Consider the following 27,410-nt stretch of genomic DNA (forward strand, 5'->3'; position numbering starts at 1 on the left):
ATCCGCTTCTCCTCCTATTTCACTAAGACAGATTTCTGTACCCAAGTTAGTGTCTTCCCATCTTTGAACCAATTCCAGTGAAAGTGACATTAAGGTATTGCCTGCAACGCTAATCCCCCATTTTCCCAGACAGAAATACTTCCTCACACACTTCTTACATGAAGAAATTTTCCACATTCTACCTTTTTTCCCCCTTCCCTTTTTTTACACCTACTTTTTTTGGGGTAGAGGGGAAATCAGCCCACTATAATCTACTTACACCTGTGTACTATCTCTGTAGATTTCTTCTAACTGCCCTAATACTGATCAAGTTCTTAGGAGTTATGTGTATCAGATTCCCAATTTAACTTTATTGAGTTTCTTACAATAATTTACTTTCTTGGGGGGGGGTGAGGCAGTTGGGGTTAAGTGACTTGCCCAGGGTCACAAAGCTAGCAAGTGTCAGGTATCTGAGGCTGGATTTGAACTCAAGTCCTCCTGACTCCAGGGCCGGTACTCTATCCTCTGTGACACCTAGCTGCCCCCCACAATAACTTTCATGTTACCTTTTTATGATTCTCTTGTGTCTTGTATTTGAAGATCAAATTTTCTATTCAGCTCTGGTCTTTTCATCAGGAATGCTTGGAAGTCATTTGTGTGCGTGTACGTGTACATATATATATATACATACCCAAAAAAATCTATAAACATATATATATATATGTTTATAGATTTTTTTTTAATGTCTTTTTTTACCTCCTAAAGGATTATACTCAGTTTTCCTGGATAGGTTATTCTTGCTTCCAATCGTAGCTCTTTAGCCTTCCAGAATATCATATTCCAAGCTCTCTATTCCTTTAATGTGGTAATGTGATCCTGACTGTGGCTCCATGATACTAGAATTATTTCTTTTCGATGGCTTGCAATATTTTCTCCTTGACCTGGGAGGTCTGGAATTGGGCTGTAATATTCCTGGAGGTTTTTTCGTTTTTGAATTTCTTTCAGGAGGGGATCAGTAGATTCTTTTTAATTATCATTTTTGCCGGCAATGAGGGTTAAGTGACTTGTCCAGGGTCATACAGCCAGTAAGTGTCTGAGGCAGGATTTGAACTCAGGTCCTCCTGAATCCAGGACTGGTGCTTTATCCACTGCCCCACCTACCTGCCCGAAAGTAGATTTTTACGATTTTGCCTTCTGTATCTGTTTTCTAGGTCAGCTGTTTTTCCAGTGAGATAATTCACATTATCTTAGTTTTTTTCTTTATTCTCTTGACTTTGATTTTTGTTGTTGTTGTTGTTGTTGCGGTGTTTGGAGTTAAATGATTTGCCCAGGGCCACACAACTGCTAAGTGTCAAGTGTCTGAGGCTGAATTTGAACTCAGGTCCTTCTGCATCCAGGGCTGGTGCTTTGTCCACTGTGCCACCTAGCCGCCCCCCGTAATTTTCTTGCATCACTCTTTTCTTTTTTTCCCCCATATAAATATTTTATTATTTTCCAGTTACATTTAGAGATAGTTTTCAACATTTTTTTTTTAAGATTTCTAGTTTCTAATTTTTCTCCCTCCCTCTCCTTCCTCCCCCCTCCCTAAGATAGCAAGTAATCTGATATAGGTTATGTATGCTCTAAGGTGTACAAAGCACTGTATTTTTTCATTTAAGCAAGTGCAAGGATTTCTCTTATAATTTTAATATCTTTTGTAGGTCCCCTGCTTTTATACAGATGCTGAGAGGAGATCAGTGTTGGATGCAACACAGATTGCTGGTCTTAATTGTCTGCGATTGATGAATGACACTACTGCAGGTAAAAGGGAATTCGTGACTTTATTATCTAATCTAAATGAAGTCATCAGATGATGAAAATATTAGAGTTCTTTTCCCTGTATTTGAAATGCTTTCCTTTCCTCTCTGACAAGTCTTCTAGATCCTTGGTTTCATTTCAAGGTTTTATATTTTCCTGGAGACATTCAGAATATTGTAGCCAATTATGATAAATCCCTTTTTGGTATACTTAATTTTTACCGTTCACTCTGGCACCTTCTGCCTTTGCATGTTTTTGTTTTGTTTTGCGGGGCAATGGAGGTTAAGTGGCTTGCCCAGGGTCACACAGCTAGTAAGTGTCAAGTGTCTGAGGCTGGATTTGAACTCAGGTACTCCTAAATCCAGGGCTGGTGCTCTATCCACTGCACCACCTAACTGCCCCAGCCTTTGCATGTTAATTGGCATTTGTCTTTAGTTAGTTTTAAGGTCCTTGAGGTGAGAAATTATTTTTGTACTTGCTTTTATATTACAGCACAAAGCACAGAGACTACTGTTAAATACAGTAAAATTGCCTATGACCTGAATGGTGGTAAGGATAATATATTTGTGTGTGTAGTATTAAAGTTGGCATTGTTCACTTTTTCAAGTTATCCTACTAAATTAAAATTTTCTGAACTAAAGCCATAGTCAAAATCTTGATTAATTGGATTTTTCTGCTTAATTGGGTAAAAATGCTGTGCAGCTATTTCTGGCATTCATTTATATTAGTCTGCATTCCTTTCTTACAAAAGAAACCACATTGAGCATAATTTAACCTCATAAGGATTGTATACTGCTTATGGTTTGCCAAAATGGGTCATATTGCATCACAAAAGGGAATTGATTCTTAGCTTTGTTTTGATTTTGGGAATAGTGTTTGAGTTATAAAGTTCTGTAGGTGTAGAGGGTATAGGAGATGGACTGGATGAGTTCTGACATTTAAATTGCTCTTTTGACTGAATCAATGATATGAGCCTGTTTTTTCTTTTTCTTCAGCCACATTCTTTCTCTCTTGCTTCTACCCTCACTCACCATTTACTTACATAGTGGTTTACTGTACAAATTGTAATTTTATTTGGAAGGCTTTAAACTTTTTGATATAAAGGAGTCTATGAGGTTATCTGTAACCAAATAGGACAGGACAAATTTCATGTGGGGTATGGGTGAAACTATGGAGAAGGAGATTTAGCAACAATAAACACAAGTTAAGATATGATGTATTCTTTTTTTTCTTAATAGTATTTTATTTTTCTTCCAGTTACATGTAAAGGTAGTTTTCAATATTTGTTGTACCACAAAGCAAGCTTCTGTAAATATTTTTGTTCATGTGGGTCCTTTTCCCTTGTTTATGATCTCTTTGGGATGCAGACCTGGTAGTGGTATTATTGGGTCAAAAGGAAAGCACAGTGGGCAGCTAGGTGGCACAGTGGATAAAGCACTGGCCTTGGATTCATGAGGACCTGAGTTCAAATCCAGCCTCAGAAACCTGTCACTTACTAGCTGTGTGACCCTGGGTAAGTCACTTAACCCAATTGCCCCTCACACACACAAACACAAAAAAGAAAAGAAAAGAAAAGAAAGGAAAGCACAGCCCACATAGACTTTTGGGCATAGTTCCAAATTGTTTTCCACAATGTTTGGATAAGTTCATAATTCCACCAACAATGCATTAGTGTTCCAATTTTTCCACATCTTCTCCAATATTTATTTTCCTTTTTTTGTCATAATAGTCAGTTTGATAGGTGTGAGGTGGTATCTCAGAGTTGTTTTAATTATCTCTAATCAGTGGTGATTTAAAGCATTTTTTCATATGGCAATAGCTTTGATTTCTTCATCTGAAAACTTCAAGTATATGAAATATTCTTATAGATAATTATTGAATATTTTTTCTTTGTTTCAGTTAAAATACTCGTAATGCAGTAATGTTATATTTAATATAGTGCTTTAAGATTTGCAAAGTTCTTTCCTTACAACAACTTTGCATGGTGTAAATAGTATAAGCACTAATATTTCAATTTTATTCATAATTAAGTCTTTATGAGGTTATTACTTGCCCTCGGTTACATAGTTGTTAAATGCCTTGCAGTGGGATATGGAGTGGTCTGAAAACTTCAAGTCCAGTCTTTCTTATTAATAATGTCAGGCTTGGGGCAGCTAGGTGGCACAGTGGATAGAGCACTGGCCCTGGAGTCAGGAGTACCTGAGTTCAAATCCGGCCTCAGACACTTAACACCTACTAGCTGTGTGCCTCTAGCAAGTCACTTAACCCCAATTGCCTCACTTAAAAAAAAAAATACTGTCAGGCTGCCTTCTGAGATTTAGTTCACATTTAGTCTAGAGCTGGCTTTGGAATCCAGAAGATCTATCAAATTCTGCCTCCTGATACATACTGTGTGATTCTGGGCTAGTCATTCAACTGCTCAGTGCCCCTAGGCCAAAGTTTCTTAAACTGTGATTTGTAAACCTATATGGGGTTGCATAACTGAATGTGAAGGTTGTGAAAAATTTGGTAGTAAATATTTTATTTCTAGATCTGTTTTACATACCTATATACTTTGGGTCATTTAAAAATTTCTCAGGGGAAAAGTTTAAGAAGCCCTGCCCTAGGCAATATTCTAAGATCAAGGTTGCAGAGAAGTTGATTCCCTTGCATTGGTAGGAATGTCCTCAGCAAGAGCTCCTTATCAGTGAAATCATGTGTATGGATACAAAAAATAAAAAATGGACTCAGCTTTGGAGTGAGTGCCTCAAGTCAGTAAAAACCATTGTTTTGATTTAGTAATTGTTTTTACTCTAATTGTATAAGCTCTCAGCAGAGGTGGGTAGGGAGGGACTTGGGAGAGCTTGACAAGTAGTTGGGGTAGGAAGTAGGGGGTATAAGGAACAGGGGCAGCTTGGGGTCAGGAGATCAAGGTGAAGGCATTGGAGGAGAAGGACATTGGGAGGGCATGACAAAGCAAAAATGACAGTTTGGTAGTGACACTATATAAAGAAAGGGCTCTGATTTTGGCTCCTGATGCTTCAAGAAGTAAAAGTCATGTGTATGCACATGCACAAATTCTAAGAAACTTTGTTATGGTTGTTCATTTGTTTTGTTGGGGCAGTGAGGGTTAAGTGACTTTCCCAGGGTCAGGTAGCTAGTAAGTGTCAGATGTCTGAGGTTGGATTTAAACTCAGATCCTCCTCAGAGCCGGTGCTTTATCCACTTCACCATCTAGCTGTCCCCAAGAAACTTTGCTTTTAAGAACAATAGTGGTGGGGCAGCTAGATGGTGCAGTGGAAAGAGCACCGGCCCTGGATTCAGGAGGACCTGAGTTCAAATCCCGCCTCAGACACTTAACACTTACTGGCTGTATGACCCTGGGCAAGTCACTTAACCCCAATTGCCACACACAGAACAATAGTGGTAATTCACATTTTCCAGCCAACAGAACTTTTTGTAGGAAGTTGTAGAGAAAATGTAAATGAAATAAACAGAACATCAAAGTGTTTATGTTTATGTTTAATGTTCTAAGGTTTTCTCATGATAACCCTCTTTGTAATAAACTCTTAGTACAAGCATCTGCATATTACACCTGAGGCAACTGAAGCTGAAAAGATAGTAACTTGCCTTTGGTCACATAGATAGTTAAGATCAAGGCCAGTGCTCTTTTTAAGTCTAATTTCAGGTACCTAAGGAAGTATTTCTCTTAAACATAAAATGTAAGTGCTGTGTTTTTCCTCTATATCTCACAGTGTTCCCCATTGAAATGTAATTTGAAACCCATTTGAATGCCTCTTATTTTCCTGCTGTGAATGCCTTGTCATTGAATGATAGTATATTATAATAAACTTAGAACATTTTCTCTTTTCTCTAGTTGCCCTTGCATATGGAATCTATAAACAAGATCTGCCTGCCCTGGAAGAGAAGCCAAGAAATGTTGTGTTTGTTGACATGGGACATTCTGCCTACCAGGTGTCTGTGTGTGCATTCAACAAAGGAAAACTCAAAGTAAATAAACCTTTTCTATCAGGGGGAATGTGATTGTGGTATTTGGGTGGGGGAGGGGTGGATTTCGATATTTGTATCTGCTATTTAAAATTTGCTTCAGAGTTTTATGATTTGTGTGCTAAGGGAATATAGTATCATTATAGAGCTTGTTCATATGTCTTTTAAATGTAAGATAGGTACTAAAGGCATATTGACATAATGAATAGAGAGCTTTGGACTTGGTGTCAGGAATGTCTGAGTTCTAGTTCTGCCTCAGACATTACTTAATCCTGTGACTGGACAAATCAGTTAACTCTAGAGGCAGTTTTTAGTACAGTGGGTTGTGAGGATGAAATGAGACAGTATATGTAAAAGCTCTTAGCACAATGCTTGGCACATAGTAGGCACGGTATAAATGCTTATTCCTTTCCTCTTATTCCCACTTAATTTCTTTGAACTTTAGTTTTATAATTTGTAAAATGAGGATCATAATAATACCTCACAGGGTTATTGAGAAATACCAAATACCAAATGAGAATATATGCAAAGTCCTTTGAAAACCTTAATGTACTATGTGAATGTTAGCTATTACCTGATTATGGGTACTACTCTATAGTTTAAAATTCCTTACATCATCACTTTCTGTTTTCCTTTCTCTATTTTATTTCTCTTCAAGGCTAACCCCTTTAAATGCACTTTTGGGGGGGGGGGGTCAGGGCAGTGAGGGTAACATGACTTGCCCAAAGGTCACACAGCTAGTAAGTTTCAAGTGTCTGAGGCTGCATCTGAAACTCAGGTCATCTAGAATTCAGGGTTGGGTCCTTACCCAGTGTACCACCTAGCTGCCCCTAAATGCACCTTTGATTCTATTCCCTACTGTCTCCCTTTGCAATTTTCTCTCCTCTTGAATCTCTTTTTCAATTTATTCCATTTTTCTTCAATTTCTCTCCTGTATTATCTTCTGTCTCTGTCCTTTGTCTTATTTTCATCCTTTCTCAGTCCACAGGTTTTTTTCCTACTCCAATAAACATGCTTATGTCTTCCCCATTTTTAGGAAGAAAACCAAACCAAAATCCTCACTTGACCTTACTATCACTCAACTTTTCTGTATCTTTCTTCCTTTTATAGAGCCAAATTCCTTTTTTAAATTTATTTTTTAACATAAGAGGTTTTTATTATTTTCCAGTTACATGTAAAGATAGTTTTTACCATTTAATTTCATAAGATTTTTAGTTCTAAATTTTTCTCCTTCCCTCCCCCTCCCCAAGACAGAAAGCAATCTGATATAGGTTATATATGTACCATCACGTTAAATATATTTCTGCATTAGTGATGTTGTGAAAGAAGAATCAGAACAAAAGGGGAAAAAAACCTCAATTAAAAAAAAAAAAGTTGAAACAGTATGGTTCAATCTGCATTCAGAATCCACAGTTTTTTTTTTCTGGATGTGGAGAATATTTTCCATTATGAGTCCTTTGGAGTTGTCTTCTATCATTATATTGTTGAGAAGAGTTAAGTCTATTACAGTTGATCATCACACAATGTTTTTGTTACATTGTGTACAATGTTCTTCTAGTTCTCAGAGCCAAATTCCTAGAAAATCTTCTAAATTCAATGCATACGGTGCTTCTTGTTTCTTTTATTTACTTAACCCATTGTTATCTGGCTTCAGACTTCATCATTCAAATCAAATGGTGGTTCAGTGGATAAAGTGCTGGCCCTGGATTCAGGAGGACCTGAGTTCAAATCCGGCCTCAGACACATTACACTTACTAGCTGTGTGACCCTGGGCAAGTCACTTAACCCTCATTGCCGCCTCATCCCCCCTCAAAAAACAACAAAAACACCCAAAAGCTGTTCTCTCCAAGGTTATCAATGATCCTCATCCTTTCTGAACTCGGTGCTACATTTGACACTGATAAAAACATTCCACATGATGTTATCCTTAGATTTTTATGTTACTGCTACCTCTTGATTCTCCTCCCCACCTGTCCATTCCTTCTCAGTCTTCTTTATTGGATCATTGTCCATACTTCTTCCCAACTGTGTTCGTACCCCAAGAATCTGGTCTGGACATTTCCTCTTTATCTGCATTCTCTTGGTAAACTCACCACCTCTCATTTGTTTAGTTTTCAACTCTGAAGATAATGCTCAAATATAACCTCATTATATTGAGTTGCAGATCAGCTAGGTAGTGCAATTGATAGAGTATTGGGCCTGGAGCTGGGAAGAACCGAGTGCAAATTCAGCTTCAGACACGTAGTAGCTGTGTGGCCTGGACAAGTCTCTTTTTTCTTCAACCTGTAAAATGGGGCTAATCATAGCATCTGCATCGAGTAGTGAGAATAAAAAATGAGATAACATGAATAAGCTTTGCAAAGCTTAAAGTTATTAGTATTTATAATGATTTTCCCGAAAACATGTTTGATCTGTCACTTCTACTCAGTGGCTATTGGCCTCAGGAGCAAATAAAAAATGCTTTGTTTGGCACTCAGACCCTTTTATAATCTAGCCTTCTTCCCATCCAATATTCTTATGCCTTGTCCCCAACATTTACTCCTCAATCCAAACAAGATATTCCATCTCTCAACTCCAGTCATTCTCTTGCTGTCTCCCATGCTTTGAACCACTCTCCTTTCTTGACTTTAACTGCTGACCACTGGCTTCTTTTAAGTCCCAAATAAAATCCCACCTTCTCTAGGAAGCCTTGCCCAACTCCTTAATTCTAGTGCCTTCTCTCTGTTAATCATTTCCTATTTATTCTGTGTATATGTATTTGTCTACATGTTGTCTTCTCACATGTTTACATGTGAGCTCTTTGAGTGTAGGGACTGTCTTTTGCTTATTTTTGTATACTTAGTGCTTAGTACAATGTAGAAGGTGGTATAATGTTTATTTGACTCAGTGATCCACTAAAAAATGTTACTTAAAAATTGTAAAGTTTTCAGTGCTTAAAAAATTTAGCCAGTAAATGCTCATTTTGGTAATAACTTAGTAGCAGTGGCATCTTGAGTAGTATGCTTTGCTCCTTTAATTGTGAATTTATACCTGTTACTCTCTATGTACTTCAAATCATAGATAGTGAAATAATAAAGAACAAAGAAGCCTGGCTTTACCTTTTGAAAGGCAAAACCAAAAAAACCAAAACCAAACCCCATATAATATTAAGGCACTATGTTAATGTGAAGAATTGATGCTTATTAAAAGGAACACATTTTTCAATTGCTGGCTAATTGGAGTAATTTAATCACATTTTTCCTTAGGTTCTTGCCACTGCATTTGATCCAACATTGGGAGGTAGAAAATTTGATGAGATGTTAGTAAATCACTTCTGTGAAGAATTTGGGAAGAAGTACAAACTAGACATCAAGTCCAAAATTCGTGCATTGTTGCGGCTTTCTCAAGAGTGTGAAAAGCTCAAGAAATTGATGAGTGCAAATGCTTCAGACCTCCCCTTGAACATAGAATGTTTCATGAATGATGTTGATGTATCTGGAATTATGAACAGGTATCCCATAGGATTTCAAAATAAGGGTTTAAAATGACTTTTTATAACTTAGGTTTTGCTGTACTATTCTTAACCATGAACCTGAAATTTGAATATATAATGAGTGATTTTTGTTTGAGGTGGTTAATAAGCTGATTTTCCTGAGGAGCAAGACTGAAACCACAAATTAAACTTGCCTTCCTATTTTCACTGTGGCTGAGAAATTAATTTTTAATAAAATAAGCTAACAGTCTTTCACAAGTTTGAGTTAGCTGAGCATTACCATAAATAACCTACATAAACTAGAAATTTTCAGATAATTCCAAACAAATACTTCCAATTTAAAGTAGTTATTTAATCTTTCCTTCAGAAGGTGTCATTCCCTGATCGCCTTCTTATAAGCCTCTTCACATTTGCATAAGTTGTCTCTAGGTCTTTCTATCTTGGTGTATAGATTCTGACAGAGCTTATGTTTATTTGGCATAGAATTCAAGAATCCAGAACTCACCCTTGGCTGTGAGAACTTTTTTGACAAAGTTGAGATGCAGATTGTTTCATTCTTTGTATTTCTATTACAACTTCTGGCCAGTAAGAGTGCTGATAAGTTCGGAAAAGCAAGATCTAGCTCCTTCAAAGGTGTTAAGTAGAAGTTAGGAATAGTTAAAGATAGTACTTTACAGTTGTAACTTTATAAGAAGGAGGTTATTTTCTTGGCTATAGAAAGGAGATCTAACAGTTTTTACTGAGACTGATAAATAAGCACTTATGTGTTGGGTAGTCAAGGATCTTTTTAAAGCAGCACAGTCCCAACTGAGTTCTGAAGTCTTAGGATGTTAAGAGGTAAGTATATATTGGTTTTTTAAAAATCCTGGTTTGTTAAAAGGAGAATGTAATTTAACTTATCATTTCTTAAAATAGGAGCAAATTTCTGGAGATGTGTGATGATCTCTTAGCTAGAGTGGAGCCACCACTTCGAAGTGTTTTGGAACAATCCAGTAAGTTCTTTATTATTAGGATGTAAGTAGTTAATATACCTCAAAGCCAAGCATTCAGTGGGAACTTAGGCATTTTAAGTATCATTTCCTACAGTTGCCTGTAAAAATTCTATAATATGAACTATTTGATTGATTTACTTAGGATGATTTTTGCCCCTTCCTGCTTCTTCCTAACTTTTCCTTTTTTAATATGTAAGAAAATTCAGAGAGAATCTAGATAAAGCCGTAATAACTAATTCAGATCCTTTTAAGTAAAATGTTGGTTCCCTTTTATTTTTTAATTAAAATTTTATTGATACTCTGAATTAGAATTTTTCTTTTTACTTTTTAAATGCTAATAATTGTTCTCTTCATTGCCTGTGGGAATTTTGGTGTTTCATTAGTGTTGAACATTTTATTGGATAAGCTAATTCTAAATGTCACTGACTTTCTTAAAAAATAACTTTAATTAAAAATGTTGACATTTTGTTTGGAAATAGTCTGGCTTTTCCCAACAAACTCTTTTGCAAAAGTGCATTCCTTTAAAAAGTTGGGTTTAGGGGCAGCCAGGTGGCACAGTGGATAGAGTACTGGCCCTGGATTCAGGAGTACCTGAGTTCAAATTCGGCCTCAGACACTTAACACTTATAGCTGTGTGACCCTGGGCAAGTCACTTAACCCTAGTTGCCTCACCAAAAAAAAAAAAAATTAAAGGGTTCCACTAGATGGCCTGTAGGGTCTCTTCCAACTCTAAATCTATCAAAAACTTGGGTTTATCCATTTTTAAACAAAGAATGTCTTTTAAGTTTGACAATGTGATACTATGACTATTGTGCCAGTCTTTTTAATATAAATTCTGTGATGTTTTCTATGTGCTGCGTAGACCCAACTTTTGTAGATAAGACCCTAAAAAATTAAGTCTTATACTTGTCATAAGCTATATTTAGGTTGGAGAAGAGAAGCTGAGTGTACCCTAATAATTGTCCTTAGGTGTACATACGAAAGGCTTTTCTATGGAAGATGGTGATCAACCGTTATCACCAGGAAGGCCAGAACAAGCGAAAATGGATTCAGTTGCAGAGAGAGGAGTTGAGGTTAGATATAGACATGATTGCTTTACATATAATAGGCAATAGACATAAAGGCAATAAATGACTGTTGAATTAATGAGTAGAAACAAAGATATCTTGAAAGAGGGGTTAAGATGCCACAGTAGACTCCTGTAAAAGAAAGCTTTGGAGATGGACTGATTCCAAAACAGGCTTCCTTGACTCAGGATGCCTTGGCTACAACCATCCGTGTCCTCTTAGATTAAGTTTTTCTCTTTTTGCCCCCCAAACCCCCTCTCCCCCTTTTTTTTTTCCTTTTCAGATTGATAGTACCATCAAACCTGGTAACCTGACATGCCCCTGTCTCATAGGAAACAAGACCTAAATGCCAACATATAGATTTAGAATGGGGTACTCATAACCAGAGATAACTGTCTCTCTAACAGGCTTTCCCTTATCTTGGGGTGACTCTAGTTAAAAAAGAAAATCACTTATCTAGAGATTGCTTTATGACATTAGGTATATTCTAGATGTAATTCTATCATTTGTTATTCATATGATTCTATATTTTTCACTTTAGTCTGGGCCTTCATTGTTTATTCAGTATGGCTAATGATGAGAAAGATAGGGATTGATTTTTAAATGTAGTGAAAAATCACTATTTTTATATTTCATCACAAGCTAATAACTCAAGTGAAGGTTTTTTAGCCATGTTGTGAGTACTTCTTATTTTTTAAAATAGAGTTAAAGAAAGAGGATATTTATGCAGTGGAGATAGTTGGTGGTGCCACTAGAATTCCTGCAGTGAAAGAGAAGATCAGTAAATTCTTTGGTAAAGAAATCAGTACAACATTGAATGCAGATGAAGCAGTCACACGAGGGTGTGCATTGCAGGTGAGTTGATTTCACAAACTTTTAGCAGGTTTCACTTGATTTTACACAAGGCCATAGGTAGATTGTTTCATGGGGCATAATCTGACAATGACAACAACTCTCATTCTGCCATCTTATTAATTACAATTTGGTATCATGATATAGGTAATATGTACTGTTCTTCAAATTAGGACTTAGAAATGTTTTAATAGCTTCTTAAAATGTAAAATAATATCACTAGGATAATTTGGCTACAAAGATAGCAAAATTTATGCTCTAAAACTAAAGGTAGGTGATTACTAGAATTTTGAGAAATTATATTGTGCTGATAGGGAAGAGAGAAGGAACTAAAATTAGACATAGTGACAAAGGAATGTAGTGTAACAAATATTGTTTTTTGTTGACTTGGCAAGCTCTCACTGGACCACACCATAATCATAAATAATTTTTCAAAAGTAAGACAGGCTTACAAAACTAAAGTATCAAATGCTGATTCTAACACAATATGATAAGACTGTGAATTCAAATATATAAATTTATTTTTGAGGTAGACCAATAAAAATTTTTCAGAAATCAAAAAATTATAGATATATTGAGTGTGGACTTGGAGTAAGTACTATTTTGGCTATTTATACCTGTAAAAATATAATAGATTAATTTATTTTAGTGTGCGATATTGTCTCCTGCATTCAAAGTACGAGAGTTTTCTACCACTGATGTAGTACCATATCCAATATCTCTTCGATGGAATTCTCCAGCAGAAGAAGGAATAAGGTAATAAGATCTTCCAGCAGTTTAATACTTGCATTCCATGTTCTTGGTAGCATCTTTCAGAATTGAATTGTCTGTAGTATAGATTAAATAAAATAAAATAAGGTAGGTTTATCAGAGAAGCTATCAGAATAAATAATTTTATGTACATTGTTTGGCACCATGCTATGGGAGTCAAGATATTAAAGTATTAGATGGTAGCGTATGCCCCTCCTGAATTTATAGTCTAGTCAAATACAACTTTTTTTTTTAATAGACTGGTAAATTGTTTTCTAGAGAAAATTTGGAATTGAATTTAGAATATACTTTAAAATTCATGGGTTAAAATATTATGTTTATTCTAAATGTTTGTCTTTCCCTTTTTAGTGATTGTGAAGTCTTCCCGAAGAATCATGCAGCCCCTTTCTCTAAAGTTCTCACATTTTATAGAAAGGAACCATTTAATCTTGAAGCCTATTACAGTTCTCCTAAGGAATTACCTTACCCAGATCCTGCTATAGGTATTTTAAGGGGGTTAGAAATAAAGTGGGGGATGTTCTCAGAATGGTTCCTGTGTACTTGGAGGATTGAGAGATCAGGAAAAATTCTAAAGTTTGGTGCAATGGAAAGAATGGGAAATTTAGAGTCTGCTTCAGTTCACTTAACTTCTCTGATCTTCAATATATTCATCCATAAAATAGGGATGATTTAACCTGGTGACCTCTCAGGTAGCCCTTCCAGCCCTGAAAATACTTAGTGCCTAATGTGTATACACTGATGTGCACATAATTGTTTAGAAAGAGAGTACATGGTTTTGACCCTAATTTTTGATATAATATTCTCACAAAGCATTTATTTAACAATATAAGTAAATAATACAAGAAATATTACAGTTAATGTATATGTTAAATGGCAGCGGAATGATATGGATGGATGATAGGGGTTGTCTAATGAAGAGATCACTGACAGGCTGTCCTAGTTAGAGAATGCTTTGATGAAGAATAATAGGTAGATTTGTATTGGTGGTGAGAGGTAAGAAAGTACCGCTTTTATCTTAATTCTGGCACAACTTTGCAGGCCTGGATTAGGATGGCAGGAATGAAGGGGGAAAGAGTGTTATAGAAGCAATAATTAATATAACTTAATATCTGTGCATAAAAGGAAAGAGTTAAAGATGACACAATAATTATGAGAGTACCCCCAACTTTTATGTTAAAAGTGACCCTTGAAAATTATTTGCAGGGACTATGGGATACTAATTGTATTAGGGTTTGATTTTAATCTGATTTTCCAATTGTACCTTCTTATTCTCATTCCTTATTTTTGCTTGTTTTGCAGTTACAGTTTCTTTTATTAATTAAGCATTGTTCTCCTCTGTCCCTGACATGTTTAGCCCAATTTTTGGTTCAGAAGGTGACTCCTCAGACTGATGGATCCAGTTCAAAAGTGAAAGTAAAAGTTCGTGTCAATGTGCATGGTATTTTCAGTGTGTCTAGTGCATCCCTTGTGGAGGTTCACAAGTCTGATGAATGTGAAGAGCCTATGGAAACAGATCAACATGCAAAAGAGGAAGAGGTAATGTCAGGCCCTAAAAGCCTGCATTCAGTTCAAAAGTAGTAACAAACTAGCTGTAGGATAAGGATTTGACAGATTGCAGTCCTTGTCTAGGACAATTTTTGGATGTTTAAATATAGTTGGTGGGTGCAGTAGGTGGCACAAAGTATAGGACACTGGCCCTGGAGTCAGGAGGATCCAAGTTCAAATTTGGCCTCATACATTTACTTGCTGTGCGACCTTGGGTAAATCACTTAAACCTGATTGCTTCCCCAATAATGCAAAATAAAAATAAATACAGTTGATGTCACAGAGAAGAAAAATTATTCTTATGGGTTTGTAATTTGATTGTTATTCTGTTTCTTAATTTGTTCTGGTTATAGTATTTGAGGGCTTTAGAAGATTTAAATGGGTCACTCCTGCTTATCTTATTTTCTTTATAATAAATTCATTTATGTCATGTTAAAACTAAGATATGCAGGTGTTAGGGAAATATGTGATATGACTTGCTTAATTAAATTTGTTGAGTTTTTGTGATAATTGAAGGAAGTATGGGATTGTGAATCTTTTTAAAACTTTTATAGCCTAAAAGAATGTATGAGATTGCAATCTATAAAAGAATTGTTTTTCTCTCACTTTGGCATAATTTTGTCTATAAGAAACCTTGTTAGAACTAATTTTTGTACAGGGCTTATTTTTCTATCCTTCTGAAACTGTGTTTAAGCATCATAAAATTTAGACTTTTTTCTCTCTAATTTCTGCATTGTGGTAGAACTATTTTGGTGGTAGTTACCTTACTTACGACAACAAACAGGAGTTATTTCTCCCATAATACAGGTCTGAACAGGTTATATTATGTTAATTCCATGGATTCCCTCTTGCAACTAGGTTCATGTATGAACTCATCTCGATTTTTCCTTGCCCTTCACAACCCAACTCCAGCCTAGCTTTTCATCATGATTATTACCTCTTATTCTCCCACCAGCAACTAGTGCCCACCCAAACTTAGGTGTTTTTTAGAGTTTTGTTAGTTGTTTTTTCATTTGAAATGTAAACTTGAGTAGGGGTGGTTTCATTCTTTATTTTCATGTTTCCTCCCACTATAGTACCTGGCACATAGTAGGTACTTTAAAGTGCTTATTGGTTGGTTACATATGTATGTAATGCAGATATCTCCCTTTGATTTGTATATCATTATTCTTCTCTGCTGTTACTTACTTCTCCAGGCCCAGCCTTCTTAAAAAAAAAAAAAAAAAAGCCAAACTAGAATGATCATATAAACTTGCTTAAGTGTGAGGGCCCTATATGTTCCACGTAGCAGATACATCAATAAATGTTTGAATTTATATAATTTTATTATAAAAGAATTGGCAGGCACCTATTATTTCTTCATCTGTCCACTGATTAGAAAATGAAACCGTTAATCTGAAAAGTGCTCAAATTGGATTTGGACGTGGTTTTTAAAAAGCTTTGTGTTGATTGAGGTTTGGAAGAAAGTTTCTTCAAGTTGGTATTAAAAACAGTTAACCTGATTCACATACAAGTATGCCTTCTTTGAGTTTTCAAAATACATTTTTATTGATGTCTTTTTTTTTTTACAACCAAAAGTTTACACAATATTTTCCCCAGAAAGCTATCCTATAAAATAATATTTATTAACAAAAAGGAAAATGAAGAGGGGCAAAAATCAGGAAAACTTAAGTTTTGAAAAAAAATTCTGAAAATATGTGCAGTGTACCACATTTCTAGACCTTTCACCTCTGCAAAGGGGTGGTGCCAGGGTCATCTTCTTATATCTTTTCTCTAGACATACAACAGTGCCACCAACAATGCACTAGTGCAACTAGTGTACTATGTTCCCACAACTATTCCAACATAGATTATTCCCATCTTTTGTTAACTGCCAATTTTCAGGGCGTGAGGTGAAAAACCTGAGAGTTGTTTTAATCTGCATTTCCCTGATCAATAATGATTTAAAGCTTTTTTTTTTAATATGTCTATAGATAGCTTTAATTATCTGAAAACTGCTTGTCATATACTTTGACCGTTTATCAGTTGGGGAATGACTTGTATTTTTATAAATTTGACTCAATTCTCTATATATTTGAGAAATGGGGCCTTTCTCAGTGATGATTGTTGCAAACATTCTTTCCCAGTTTTTTGCTTTCCTTGTAATTTTGTTTGCATTGGTTTTGTTCATGCAAAAGCTTTAAAATTTTTAGTCAAAATTCTCTATCTTAAACTTTTTTTTGACATTTATTTAGAATATCTCCAAGTTACATGTAAAAACATTTTAACATCAATTTTTAAAAACTCTGTCTTCCAAATTCTCTTCCTCCCTCCCTCCCCACCCCCCCTCAGGAACTCAAGCAATTAGATATGTTATACATGTGCACTTATGCAAAACATTTCCACATTAGGTTGTTAAAGTAAACAGACAAAAAAAGATACCATCAGTTCTTTCTCTGTAGATGGATTGCATTTTTCATAATTTCTTCAGAGTTGCCCTGGATTATTGCATTGCTGAAAATAATCAAGTCATTCATAGCAGGTCATCTTATAATATTGCTGTTATTTTGTATACAATACATTTCACTTTGCATTAGCTCATGTATGTCTCTCCAGGTCTTTCTGATAGCATCCTACTCATTTCCCACAGCATAAAAGTGTTCCATCCCAATCTTATCCCACAATTTGTTCAGCTGTTCCCCAATTGATGGGCATCATCCCAATTTCTAATTCAACTTTTTTTTTTTAAATCTCTTTTAGGATACCAAACTAGTAGTGGTATTGCTAGGTCAAAGATTATACATAGTTTTATAGCCTTTTGGCCATTTTGTCTTACATTTTCTAATGCTCTCTATATCTACTTTGGTCCATATTCCCCTGTCTATAAATTTGATGGATAAATCATTCCATGATCTCTTAATTTGCTTATGGCATCACCCTTCATGTGTAAATCATGAACCCATTTTGATCTTGTTTTAGAGTATGGTGTGAGATGTTGTTCTATACCTAGTTTCTGCCATACTATATTATATTATTAGAGAATGGCAGCTTTCCCATTTCATGTAATCGTTATTTATTTTATCTTTTATAATTGCCTCTTTCCCTTGTATGGTGAAGAATATGTCACTTATCCATATGTCTGAAAAGTATATGTTTTTCTTCCAATTTTTATGGTGTGATCTTTATTATTAAAGTCATGCTTCCATTTATAATATTTATAATATTTTATGTTATATACAGGGTGGGCCAAAAGTCACATGAAGGGATTTCAATATTTAATAATTCCCTTTTTTGTTGTTTTTAATTTATAGCATCATATATAGTATATATAGGAAATAAATATGTGTATATATACATATATAGGAAATAAAAAATAATTTTGAAAAAGATAGTAAAACATCATACCCTTCTGTAATGTTTGGCCCCCCTGGTAGTATAAGGCAGATCTGATAATGCCTACAACCCACATATTGACCACAGATTAACATCATCTGTGTTGTTAAGCAGTTTCCAATTACATTTTTATTTAAAGTATGTATATTTCTGGTGTAGCTATATATAAATCTGATCTCATCTTTTCACAGAAGATGCAGGTAGACCAAGATGAACAGAAAACTGAGGAAAACCAACATAATATGCAAGGGGAAAATAAAACAGAATCTGAAGAAATGGAGGTATAGATTGTATTTGAATATTCAAAATAAGCAGTATTAGGAATTTTTTTGTGTTCGTTTTAGTGTTGAAGAATTTTTTTACAGTTTTTGTGGTTTACTTTAACTGTGGTCAGCATTTTCAGTCTTCAGTGCTTGATGAGAATACAGACCATTAGGAAATTTCAACATTAGGGTCCCAGTGACTGGTTAGAATGCTCTTATTAAAGTGTGACATAAATATAATGTTTTTAACTGATTTTTTTTTTCAATAAAAACCTGAATTTTGGAGTTCATTTTGATATTTTGGTTTTTTAAATTCTCATTATGGGGCAGCTAGGTGGAGCAGTGGATAGAGCATCGGCCCTGGATTCAGGAGGACCTGAGTTCAAATCCAACACTTGACCCTAGCTGTGTGACCCTGGGCAAGTCACTTAACCCTCATTGTCCGTCCTGTGCGTGGGCCGCGCCCCCCCCCCCCCCCCGCCCAAATCTCTTAACTATAGCTTCTATTTAAGCACTGGCATAAACTGGTAGAGTTTAAATTTAATCCAAGTGGTATAGCTTTATTTTTCTAAATAACTTAGTTTCTTACCTTAGGAAAGGATTGTTATCTAATGATCAATTCTGATGGATGAATTTCTTTAGCTATACAGGTCAGGAATCAAATCTAAATGTAATGGTGAAAGAGCTTGTAGGGGATAATAGGTGTTTGCTGTCACATTTGTCTACTTAGATGTGATCCCCTTTTTCCAGTGTTGGCAGGGATTTAGCTAAATCAAAGGAAATAATGCTCTTTATTCTAAGTAATGATGAAAGGATAAGCTATTTAACATGTGAAGGAAGATAAATTCTTTTAAGACTCTAGTTTTTTGCAGACTTTAGTCCCCCCCATTTTTCCATAAATATTAAAGTGAACCTAGAGTAGTATTCTACTTCATAGACTGAATTCCAATTTTTTTGGGGGGGGGGGTGAGGCAATTGGAGTTAAGGGTCACACAGAAGGGTCTGAGGTCAGATTTGAACTCAGGTCCTCCTGAATCCAGGGCTGGTGCTCTATCCACTGCACCACCTAGCTGTCCCTGAGTTCCAATTTCTAAGAAACCCTAGGAGTTATCTAGTTTTAATGCCTACTTCAAGAAGAACTTTTTAAAAAAAAAAAAACAATATCTTGCAATGTGGAAATAAAAGACTTCTGCATATTTGGTTTGGAACCTAACTACTGTTAATTTATCACATAATTTCTAGGGGGAAAATGCATTCCAGTACCAAACTGGCTTAGATCAAACTTTGCTTCAGAATCCAAGTGAAAGTTGAAAATAGTCTGTTTCTTACATATTTGGTTGTCATTGCTTTCTGTTTTGTAGACATCTCAGCCTGGGTCCAAAGATAAAAAAATGGATCAACCACCTCAAGCCAAGAAGGCAAAAGTTAAAACCACCACTGTGGATCTCCCTATTGAAAATCAGTTGTTATGGCAGATAGGAAGAGAAATGTTGAACTTATACATTGAGAATGAGGTAATTATTTGTGTTTTCTCATTTGCAAACTAATTACTTAATACTTTGGAACACAGAGACATTTGAGTTTAGTGAATTAAGTAGTTTTTAAATTGAACTATAGTAGCTAATATGGCTCGGCAAAATCTTCTAGATTATACAGATTGCCTTGTTTTAAGGAATAACTTGTAGAGTTCAGAGATTTTTAGCAATCCTCTGAAGGGTACAGTTAAATGAATTCTTGAACTTTTTTCCTCTCCTTCCTGTCCAAATAGTACATAACAGGTACTTTGGTTAGAGTGTGACATAGGTTGTGGGCCAGAAGAAGCATTTATTCTGTATTATTCTGTTCTGTTAAATGTTTAAGCAGTATTTAATGTAATGTGTTTTATTATGGAGTAGTATCATTATAGGCCACCAGTTAGTCCTTTCATTTTCAAATTTTCTTATTCGGCTACAATATTCTCTGCCTTTGTTTCTAGTTTTCCATGACAATTGCTCCCCTTCCCACATGTACTTATTTTAGTTTTAAAGAATTTAGTACTGAAAATGCATTCTTTCATCATTAATAAAGTCATTCTATTTTTTGAAAGGATTTGGTTGAGAGAGTTTGTAGGAAGCTTTTGTATTTTCCCCCTTCTGTTCTTGTAAATTGTAAGACTAACATTTGTAACATTCATAATTTTACATTTTTAGCTAATATCTTACTAAATTATCCTTTTTTCAGGGTAAGATGATCATGCAGGATAAACTGGAAAAGGAAAGAAATGATGCCAAGAATGCAGTGGAAGAATATGTTTATGAAATGAGAGACAAACTAAATGGCCTATATGAGAAATTTGTTAGTGAGGATGTAAGTACTGGTTGGGAAATTCAAAATTTGTGTCCTTTGAAGATCCACGTATGTTTTACAAGGTAATAGAATTTGATCAGAATGAAAAAATTCTTTTAATCCATTGAGAGTAGTGGTTGAAGTTGATCAGAGTCTAGAATTTCATGGATTCATTTAGATTTTATTGTTTAATTAGAATATTAAGATAAAAATAGATGGGTTTCTGACCTCAAGGAATTTACATTCAGATGGGACATAGGAATTGAGGCAATGAACACAGCATATATATGTTAATACAAAATTATAGAAGGTAAATAGAAACTAATTTGAGGCATGGAGAAAAGGATGCTAATAACTAGGAATTAAGAAGGAATTCCTGTAGACAGTGGCACTTGAGTAGAGACTTGAATAGTCATAATAATAGTACCTAATATTTATATAATGCCAGCCATGTCCCAGGCCCTGTGCTAAGCACTTTTTAAACATGATCGCATTTGATCCTCACAACCACTCTGGGAGGTAGGTGCTGTTATTATACCCATCCTACAGATGAGGAAACTGAGGCAGAGAGAGGCTAAGTGACTTTCACTGAGTCACACAAAGAGTATCCAAGACCAAGTTTGAACTCAGGTCTTCCTAATTCCAGGCCCAGCTATCCATTGCACCACCAGTTGTCTCTAGTTTTCATGAGGTAAGTTAGTTACTCTGAAAGGTACACAGAAGAAGAGTTTATTCTAGCTGGTGAGTGGGAACACAACCTTCCTGTGGGGAAGCAGGAAGGTGGGAGATAAGTACATCTCTTTGGCCTGTTTGTCTGGAACAGAACATGTGAGGGGAAATATGTGAGGTCCATCTATAAAGATAGGCTGGAGTCAGATTGCAAAGGGCTCAAAATGCCCAATAATGCAGTTTGTGGTTTATTCTGGGGACAGTAGGAATTCACTCAAGTTTCTTGAGCAAGGCTTTGGTATTGTTGGACCCAGATTTGGATAGATTGAACTCTGGAGGATTAGGTGAGAGGAGGAGACAATAGTTAGTGGAAGGGCTTGTAGATCTATTAGAGAAAAGGGATAACAAGATTTATTGAATCATTTCAGTGTTGGGAATGAGGGTGGCTAGAAGGAGTCTTGCTGTCAACAGAAAGAAGAAAGCTAGGAAAGGGGATGCATGTGGCAAAAAAAAGTCATGAGTATTTAGGACATGCTGAATTTAAGATACTTCCAGGACATCCATTTGGAATATGGAACTCAGGAAAGACACTAGGGCTGAATACATAGATCTGGTAGTCATCTGCATAGAAATAAAGGAACCCATGAGAGCTGATGAGACTACTGAGAAAGAAGGCTCTAGGACATCCATGGTAAGGCAATTAGAGATGGTGATGATCCAGCAAAGGAGATTGTTGAGTGGCCAGACTTCTGTCCAGGCAAGTGCCTTGTCCAGGCAAATGCAGTTTCACCAGAGTCCAAGAGGTTGGGGGGCAGTATGGTCAACAAGCATTTATTAAATAGTGTCACATTCTGTGTTGAGATTAGAAGAATGAGGCCACAGTATCCTATTGGCCCATTGGAGACAGCAGCTGCCCGTTGGTGATACCAGAAGTCAGATTGCAAAGAGTTGAGGAGAGGAGAAGTGGAGGCAGTTAGTGTACAGAGCTTTTTCTAGGAATTTGATGGTAAAAGGGGGAGAGAGAGAAAAGATGATTGCCTGAACATAATTTATTAAGCAAATGATTTTTCTTTCTAGTTTACATGTATTATTATTATTTTTTTCACTTTTAGGATCGTAACAGCTTTACTTTAAAACTAGAAGATACTGAAAATTGGTTGTATGAAGATGGAGAAGACCAGCCCAAACATGTTTATATTGATAAATTAACAGAATTGAAGGTAACTGTTGTTTGGCTAGTACAGTAATGCTACAGTTTTGTTTTATTGTGACACAATGAAACTACAATAAAACTTGAGCTAACATTTCTCTGAAATCCTGTTACATCAAGTGAAAAAATTCAGTAGAAGTCAGGTCCATCTTGGAGCGCATTCCCGGAAGGATTTGGGGCTTCCTAAAGTATCCACCTGTTAAAAGATAGTTTCCCTCCCAGGTATAGTGATGATGTGACTCATGTCTTACGTTACAATAGCAATGATAATTAATAGCTGCCATTTTTACAACACTTCACGGTTTGCTTGGTTGGTTCACAAATAGCCTATATTTTATATACAACAACCCTGAGGGGTTGGACTGGAAGGGTTTTACAGATGAGGAAGCTGAGGCAGATGGTTAAATGATTTGCCCAGGACCACACAGCCAGGAAATATCTACAGGTGGGTTTGGGTCTTCCTTACTCTGGGCCTAGTGCTCTATCTACTGTTGCTGCAGCTTACTTTCTGAAAGAAATCAGTGTATTGGCATTTGACTTGGGCATTCCTCACCTTGGCTGCTGTGCTTGGTAGAGATGGTCACAAAAAGGGGAAGCAATGCTGATGTGATTGAGTGGAGCAGCCTAGAAGCTGACTCATATTTCTTAAACTTGGAATTGATTATCCCCATGTCATACATGGGAACTGAATATACTTGTTCCAAATATATAATAAATTCTTTATTTCAGTGTATAGCAATAGAACACACAAAATTCCAGTTAGCCAGAAACTATCCTAATAATGCATTGTGTGCTTCTTTTTCACAAAGAATCTGGGGCAGCCTATTAAAAATCGATTCCAGGAATCTGAAGAAAGACCAAAGGCATTTGAAGAACTGGGGAAACAAATCCAAATGTTTATGAAAATAATTGACTCTTTCAGAAACAAGGTACCTATTTTCATTTTACAATTGGGCAATTTCAGTATTTTTTCTTTTTATTCTCTTCAAATAGTATTCCTGTCAAAAAATTGTCATCCAGGTTTCTGTTACAGTGTTCTTTTTTAAGAGATTTCTTAGAATACCCCAAAGGAATAATCACCACATAATAGTACTCTCTAGTATTATGCCCATTTTTACATGTAAGGAGAAGGAGGCACAGACAGGACTGACTTGATGTAGGTTTCACTGCTGGTATGTCAAGAATCTAGACTCCAGCTGAAGTCTTCCGGCACCAGTTCTGATGCTGAGGTTCATTGCTCTTTCCACTTACTGCCCTAAGTACAGGCCTAATTGCTGGATATTTTAGTGTTCCCTCCGCCTCCACTCATAGTCAGTACAGTATGTTAATTGTGCCACAGTGCCAGGCACTGTGCTATGCATTTGACAGCTCTTTGGAGCGTCACCACGTCTCTACAAGGTAGGTGCTTTTTTTTAAAATCCCCATTTCATAGTTGAAGAAACTGAGGTATACAAAGGTTAAGCACCATGTCCAGGGTCACACAATGTCTGAGACTGGATTTTTACAAGGATAAAAGTTTGTTTTAAACACATTTGTACCACTGGGTTTTTTGGTTTGTTTTGGTTTTGTTTTTATTTTGTGGTTGTACCACTGTGTGGTGGGTTTTTGGTTTTTTTTGCTGGGCAATGGGGGTTAAGTGACTTGCCCAGGGTCACACAGCTAGTAAGTGTCAAGTGTCTGGGGCCGGATTCGAATTCAGGTACTCCTGAATCCAGGGCCGGTGCTTTATCCACTGCGCCACCTAGCCGCCCCCTGTACCACTGTTTTTTTAAAAAAATGAATATTTTCATTTAAAGCTTGAGTTTCAAATTCTATACCTCCCTGAAGCAGTAAGCAATCAGATATAGGTTATGCATATGCAGTTAAGTAAAACATCACCATATTAATAATTTTATCTAAGAAAACTTGAATAAAAGACAATGAAAGAAATTTTAAAATGGCATGCTTTAGTCTGTTCAATCCAGATCAGTTCTTTCTTTGGAGGTGGACTGTATCCTTCATCATTAGTCCTTTGAAATTGTCTTGGATCATTGTATTGGTGAGAATAGTTAACTTCATCAAACAATATTGCTGCCACCGTGCATGATGTTCTCTTGGGTCTGCTCTCTTCACTATACAACTGTTCATATAAGTCTTTCCAGGCCTTTCTGAAATCATCCTGCTTATCATATTCACAATGATATTCTATTACAATCATATACCACAGCTTGTTCAGCCATTCCCCAACTGATTGACATTTCTCTGATTTCTAATTCTGTGGTAAAATAATGAAATTTGGCAGATGCCCAGGGGTCCAACTTGATTGATTTAGTAGTGTTTGAATTGGGTTTGAATGAGAAACCACTAGGTACCCACTTAAGGTGATTAGATCTTGAGCCACACCTGGCCTGCCCTGTTAAACCTCCTCTGATTTGGCCAACCCTGAGAAGGAGTGTCCTCAGAGGCTGTGGACTGGGTCATCAATAGAGAACCAGTGTCATCCACACAACTTGAAGGACCTCGCCTTTTGGGAGAAAAAGGTAGAAAAAGGGACCCCAACAGGAAGTAGCAGGCTCTCTGGCCTTGTAGGAGCTGTTGGAGCAGAGTGGAGACTGGCTGCCATAGAAATTATGGACCCCTGGTGGTGAGTTGATAAAATCCAGCTCTTTGAATTAGCTGAGCTGAAAGCGAGTTTGGGTTTTGAGACAGCCTTTGCTAGAGCAAGGGAAATGATCTATTTTCCTCTTTCTCTATTCCCTTGTCCTTGACTTAATAAAACCTGATTCATTTTTGGAAAAGAGGCTGTTAAGCTCCTTTCCTATTGGCCTGGGAGAAATAACTAAAAAAGGCAGTTTGGAGGGGGAAAAGCTTTGGACCTAGAGGCCCAATGTTATGGCAAGCCACACAATTAACTCTCCCCATGTTAAATTTGGCCCTTACAGTTCTTAGCCACCACAAAAGTCTTTCTCTTTTTTTGGATGTCTTTGAGATATAAACCTAGCAGTGGTATTGCTAGATCAAAGGGTATGCACAGTTTCATAGCCCTTTGGGCATAGTTCCAGATTGTTCTTCAGAATGGTTGGATCAGTTCATAACTCCACCAACAGTGTTACCATCTTTTTTTGAAAAATAGAAGGTGGTTCGAGTCTTGGGGGGGGGGGCAGTGGGGGTTATGTGACTTGCCCAGGGTCGCACAACTAGTAAGTGTCAAATGTCTGAGGCTGGATTTGAACTCAGGTATAAGTCCAGGGCCAGTGCTTTATCCACTGAGCCACCTAGCTTTCCCTGGTTCAAGTCTTTTCAGTTAATACTCTCTTCAGATGTTCTTGGAGTTTAAAACCTCAATACTAACAAAACAGTATCAGGGAAATATTTCTTTTTTTTTTTTTTTTTTTTTTAGGCAGTTTGGGTTTAGTGACTTGCCCTGGGTCACACAGCTAGTAAGTGTCAAGTGTCTCAGGCCCGGATTTTAACTCAGGTCCTCCTGAATCCAGGGCTGGTGCTCTATACACTGTGCCACCTAGCTGCCCTGGAATTATTTCTTCTTAATGGATGTTTGAAAAAACTTTGTTTTATATTGTTATTTCAATTAAAGATACTCAATTTTCTGAGTATATAATTTGACCTCTATTTTGGTATAAGGCGAAATTCTGTTTATTTTAGGAGGGAAACATATCTTAAGGCTGGCCTGACTTACTGATTAATTTTTCATCCTGTTATAGGAAGAACAGTATGACCATTTAGATGCAGCAGATGTCTTGAAAGTTGAGAAGAGCACTAATGAAGCAATGGAATGGATGAACAACAAGCTCAATCTGCAAAACAAACAGAGTCTTACCGTGGATCCAATCATAAAGACAAAGGATATTGAAACAAAAATTAAAGTAATTTACTGTCTTACATACTTATGACCAAAACCCCATTTAGTTAGCTTAAATCCATGATTCAATGTAGTTTTTGAGTATAAATTAGAGCAACATTTAAAATCTCCTTAATATGTAGAACTTGGGATAAAATGTGACCAATTGTTATTTCTTCAGATTGTCAATCTAGAGCTCAGTGAGCCAAAAAGAGTCTTGACTCCATTTTCTAGATGAGTAAACTGAAGCCCAGCAAAGTTATGTTACTTGCCTAGCCTCCTACAAGTAGTAAGCATCAGAGGTAGAATTAAAATAAGAAAATGATTTCTTGGCCATTTGCCCAAAAATCCAAATGATTTTTGTCTCTGTTTTAGGAGCTTATAAGTGTTTGTAACCCTATAGTTACAAAACCTAGACCCAAAGTGGAGCTACCAAAAGATGAGGAACACGTGGAGCAGAATGGACCAGTAGAGGGACAAGATGGTAACCATGGAGGGGCTCCACCCACTGAGCAGAATATAGATCCAAGCGCCTCCCCAGATTCTGAGAAGAAACTTCCTGAAATGGACATTGATTAATTCCAGCACTTGTTTATATTAAAGCCCACTTAATCATAAAGCTTTAAGTTGTCAACTTTGTTTTAAATAGCAAAGAGCAGATTAATATTGCAAGTTATTTAGAGTTCATTTCTAGTTTTTTCTCTTGAAGGGAAATCCATGTATTGAATATGAAAACTGCAAAATGTCAATACACCATCCAGTATGTTGTCTGTTTCCCCCTATGGTTCTTGTGTTATACCCATTTACTTCAAACTTCCTGAAGCAGCAGTTCCTTCTTTTAAAATTTTTTTAAGTTTGATCAGATTGAGAAAAAAAGTTTATTATGGAGAACTAGGCCAGAGAACTGTAATTAGAGATCAAGCTTTTTAGGATGCTCTGTGGCCACAGGCTTGCAGGTATAACTGTATTTTAAACATTGTTGGGATTGGGAAGGAGGGAAACTAGAAAGGCGCGATTTTCTGAGTTTTTTCTGTAGCACAGTGATGATGCCCTAATTCTTTCTTTGCTTGTATATTAAGATACTCCTTAAATGGACAGATTCTCTCATAGCAAGTACCATATATGTTGATCTATTTGGAATATAAGTTAAAATGAATGGGGATGTATTTTAATCAGGTTTTTGGACCTGAAAGATGCTTCTTAAGCTGTGTTGTATATCCCAGTCACCAAAGTTTAAGCAGATCTTTAATGGATGTATATCATGGGTAAGA

At 36.3% G+C, this 27,410-nt stretch overlaps 1 protein-coding gene across 1 annotated transcript in view; it reads left to right on the forward strand.

Moving 5' to 3' along the window:
- Window positions 1-26,758, forward strand: part of HSPA4 (heat shock protein family A (Hsp70) member 4) — a 45,764-nt gene extending 19,006 nt beyond the window's left edge. The window contains exons 5-19 of the mRNA XM_043981967.1: window positions 1,680-1,779; window positions 5,633-5,766; window positions 9,009-9,253; window positions 10,151-10,227; window positions 11,998-12,149; window positions 12,796-12,902; window positions 13,266-13,399; window positions 14,272-14,453; window positions 18,026-18,115; window positions 19,459-19,611; window positions 20,318-20,443; window positions 22,204-22,311; window positions 23,111-23,230; window positions 26,003-26,164; window positions 26,515-26,758. Coding sequence (XP_043837902.1) covers window positions 1,680-1,779; window positions 5,633-5,766; window positions 9,009-9,253; window positions 10,151-10,227; window positions 11,998-12,149; window positions 12,796-12,902; window positions 13,266-13,399; window positions 14,272-14,453; window positions 18,026-18,115; window positions 19,459-19,611; window positions 20,318-20,443; window positions 22,204-22,311; window positions 23,111-23,230; window positions 26,003-26,164; window positions 26,515-26,718 — 2,094 coding nt within the window. The 3' untranslated portion in view covers window positions 26,719-26,758. The remainder of the gene's footprint in view (window positions 1-1,679; window positions 1,780-5,632; window positions 5,767-9,008; window positions 9,254-10,150; window positions 10,228-11,997; window positions 12,150-12,795; window positions 12,903-13,265; window positions 13,400-14,271; window positions 14,454-18,025; window positions 18,116-19,458; window positions 19,612-20,317; window positions 20,444-22,203; window positions 22,312-23,110; window positions 23,231-26,002; window positions 26,165-26,514) is intronic.
- Window positions 26,759-27,410: the final 652 nt, after the last annotated feature.

This window comes from Dromiciops gliroides, chromosome 2, assembly GCF_019393635.1.
Source record: "Dromiciops gliroides isolate mDroGli1 chromosome 2, mDroGli1.pri, whole genome shotgun sequence".
Taxonomy (NCBI): domain Eukaryota; kingdom Metazoa; phylum Chordata; class Mammalia; order Microbiotheria; family Microbiotheriidae; genus Dromiciops; species Dromiciops gliroides.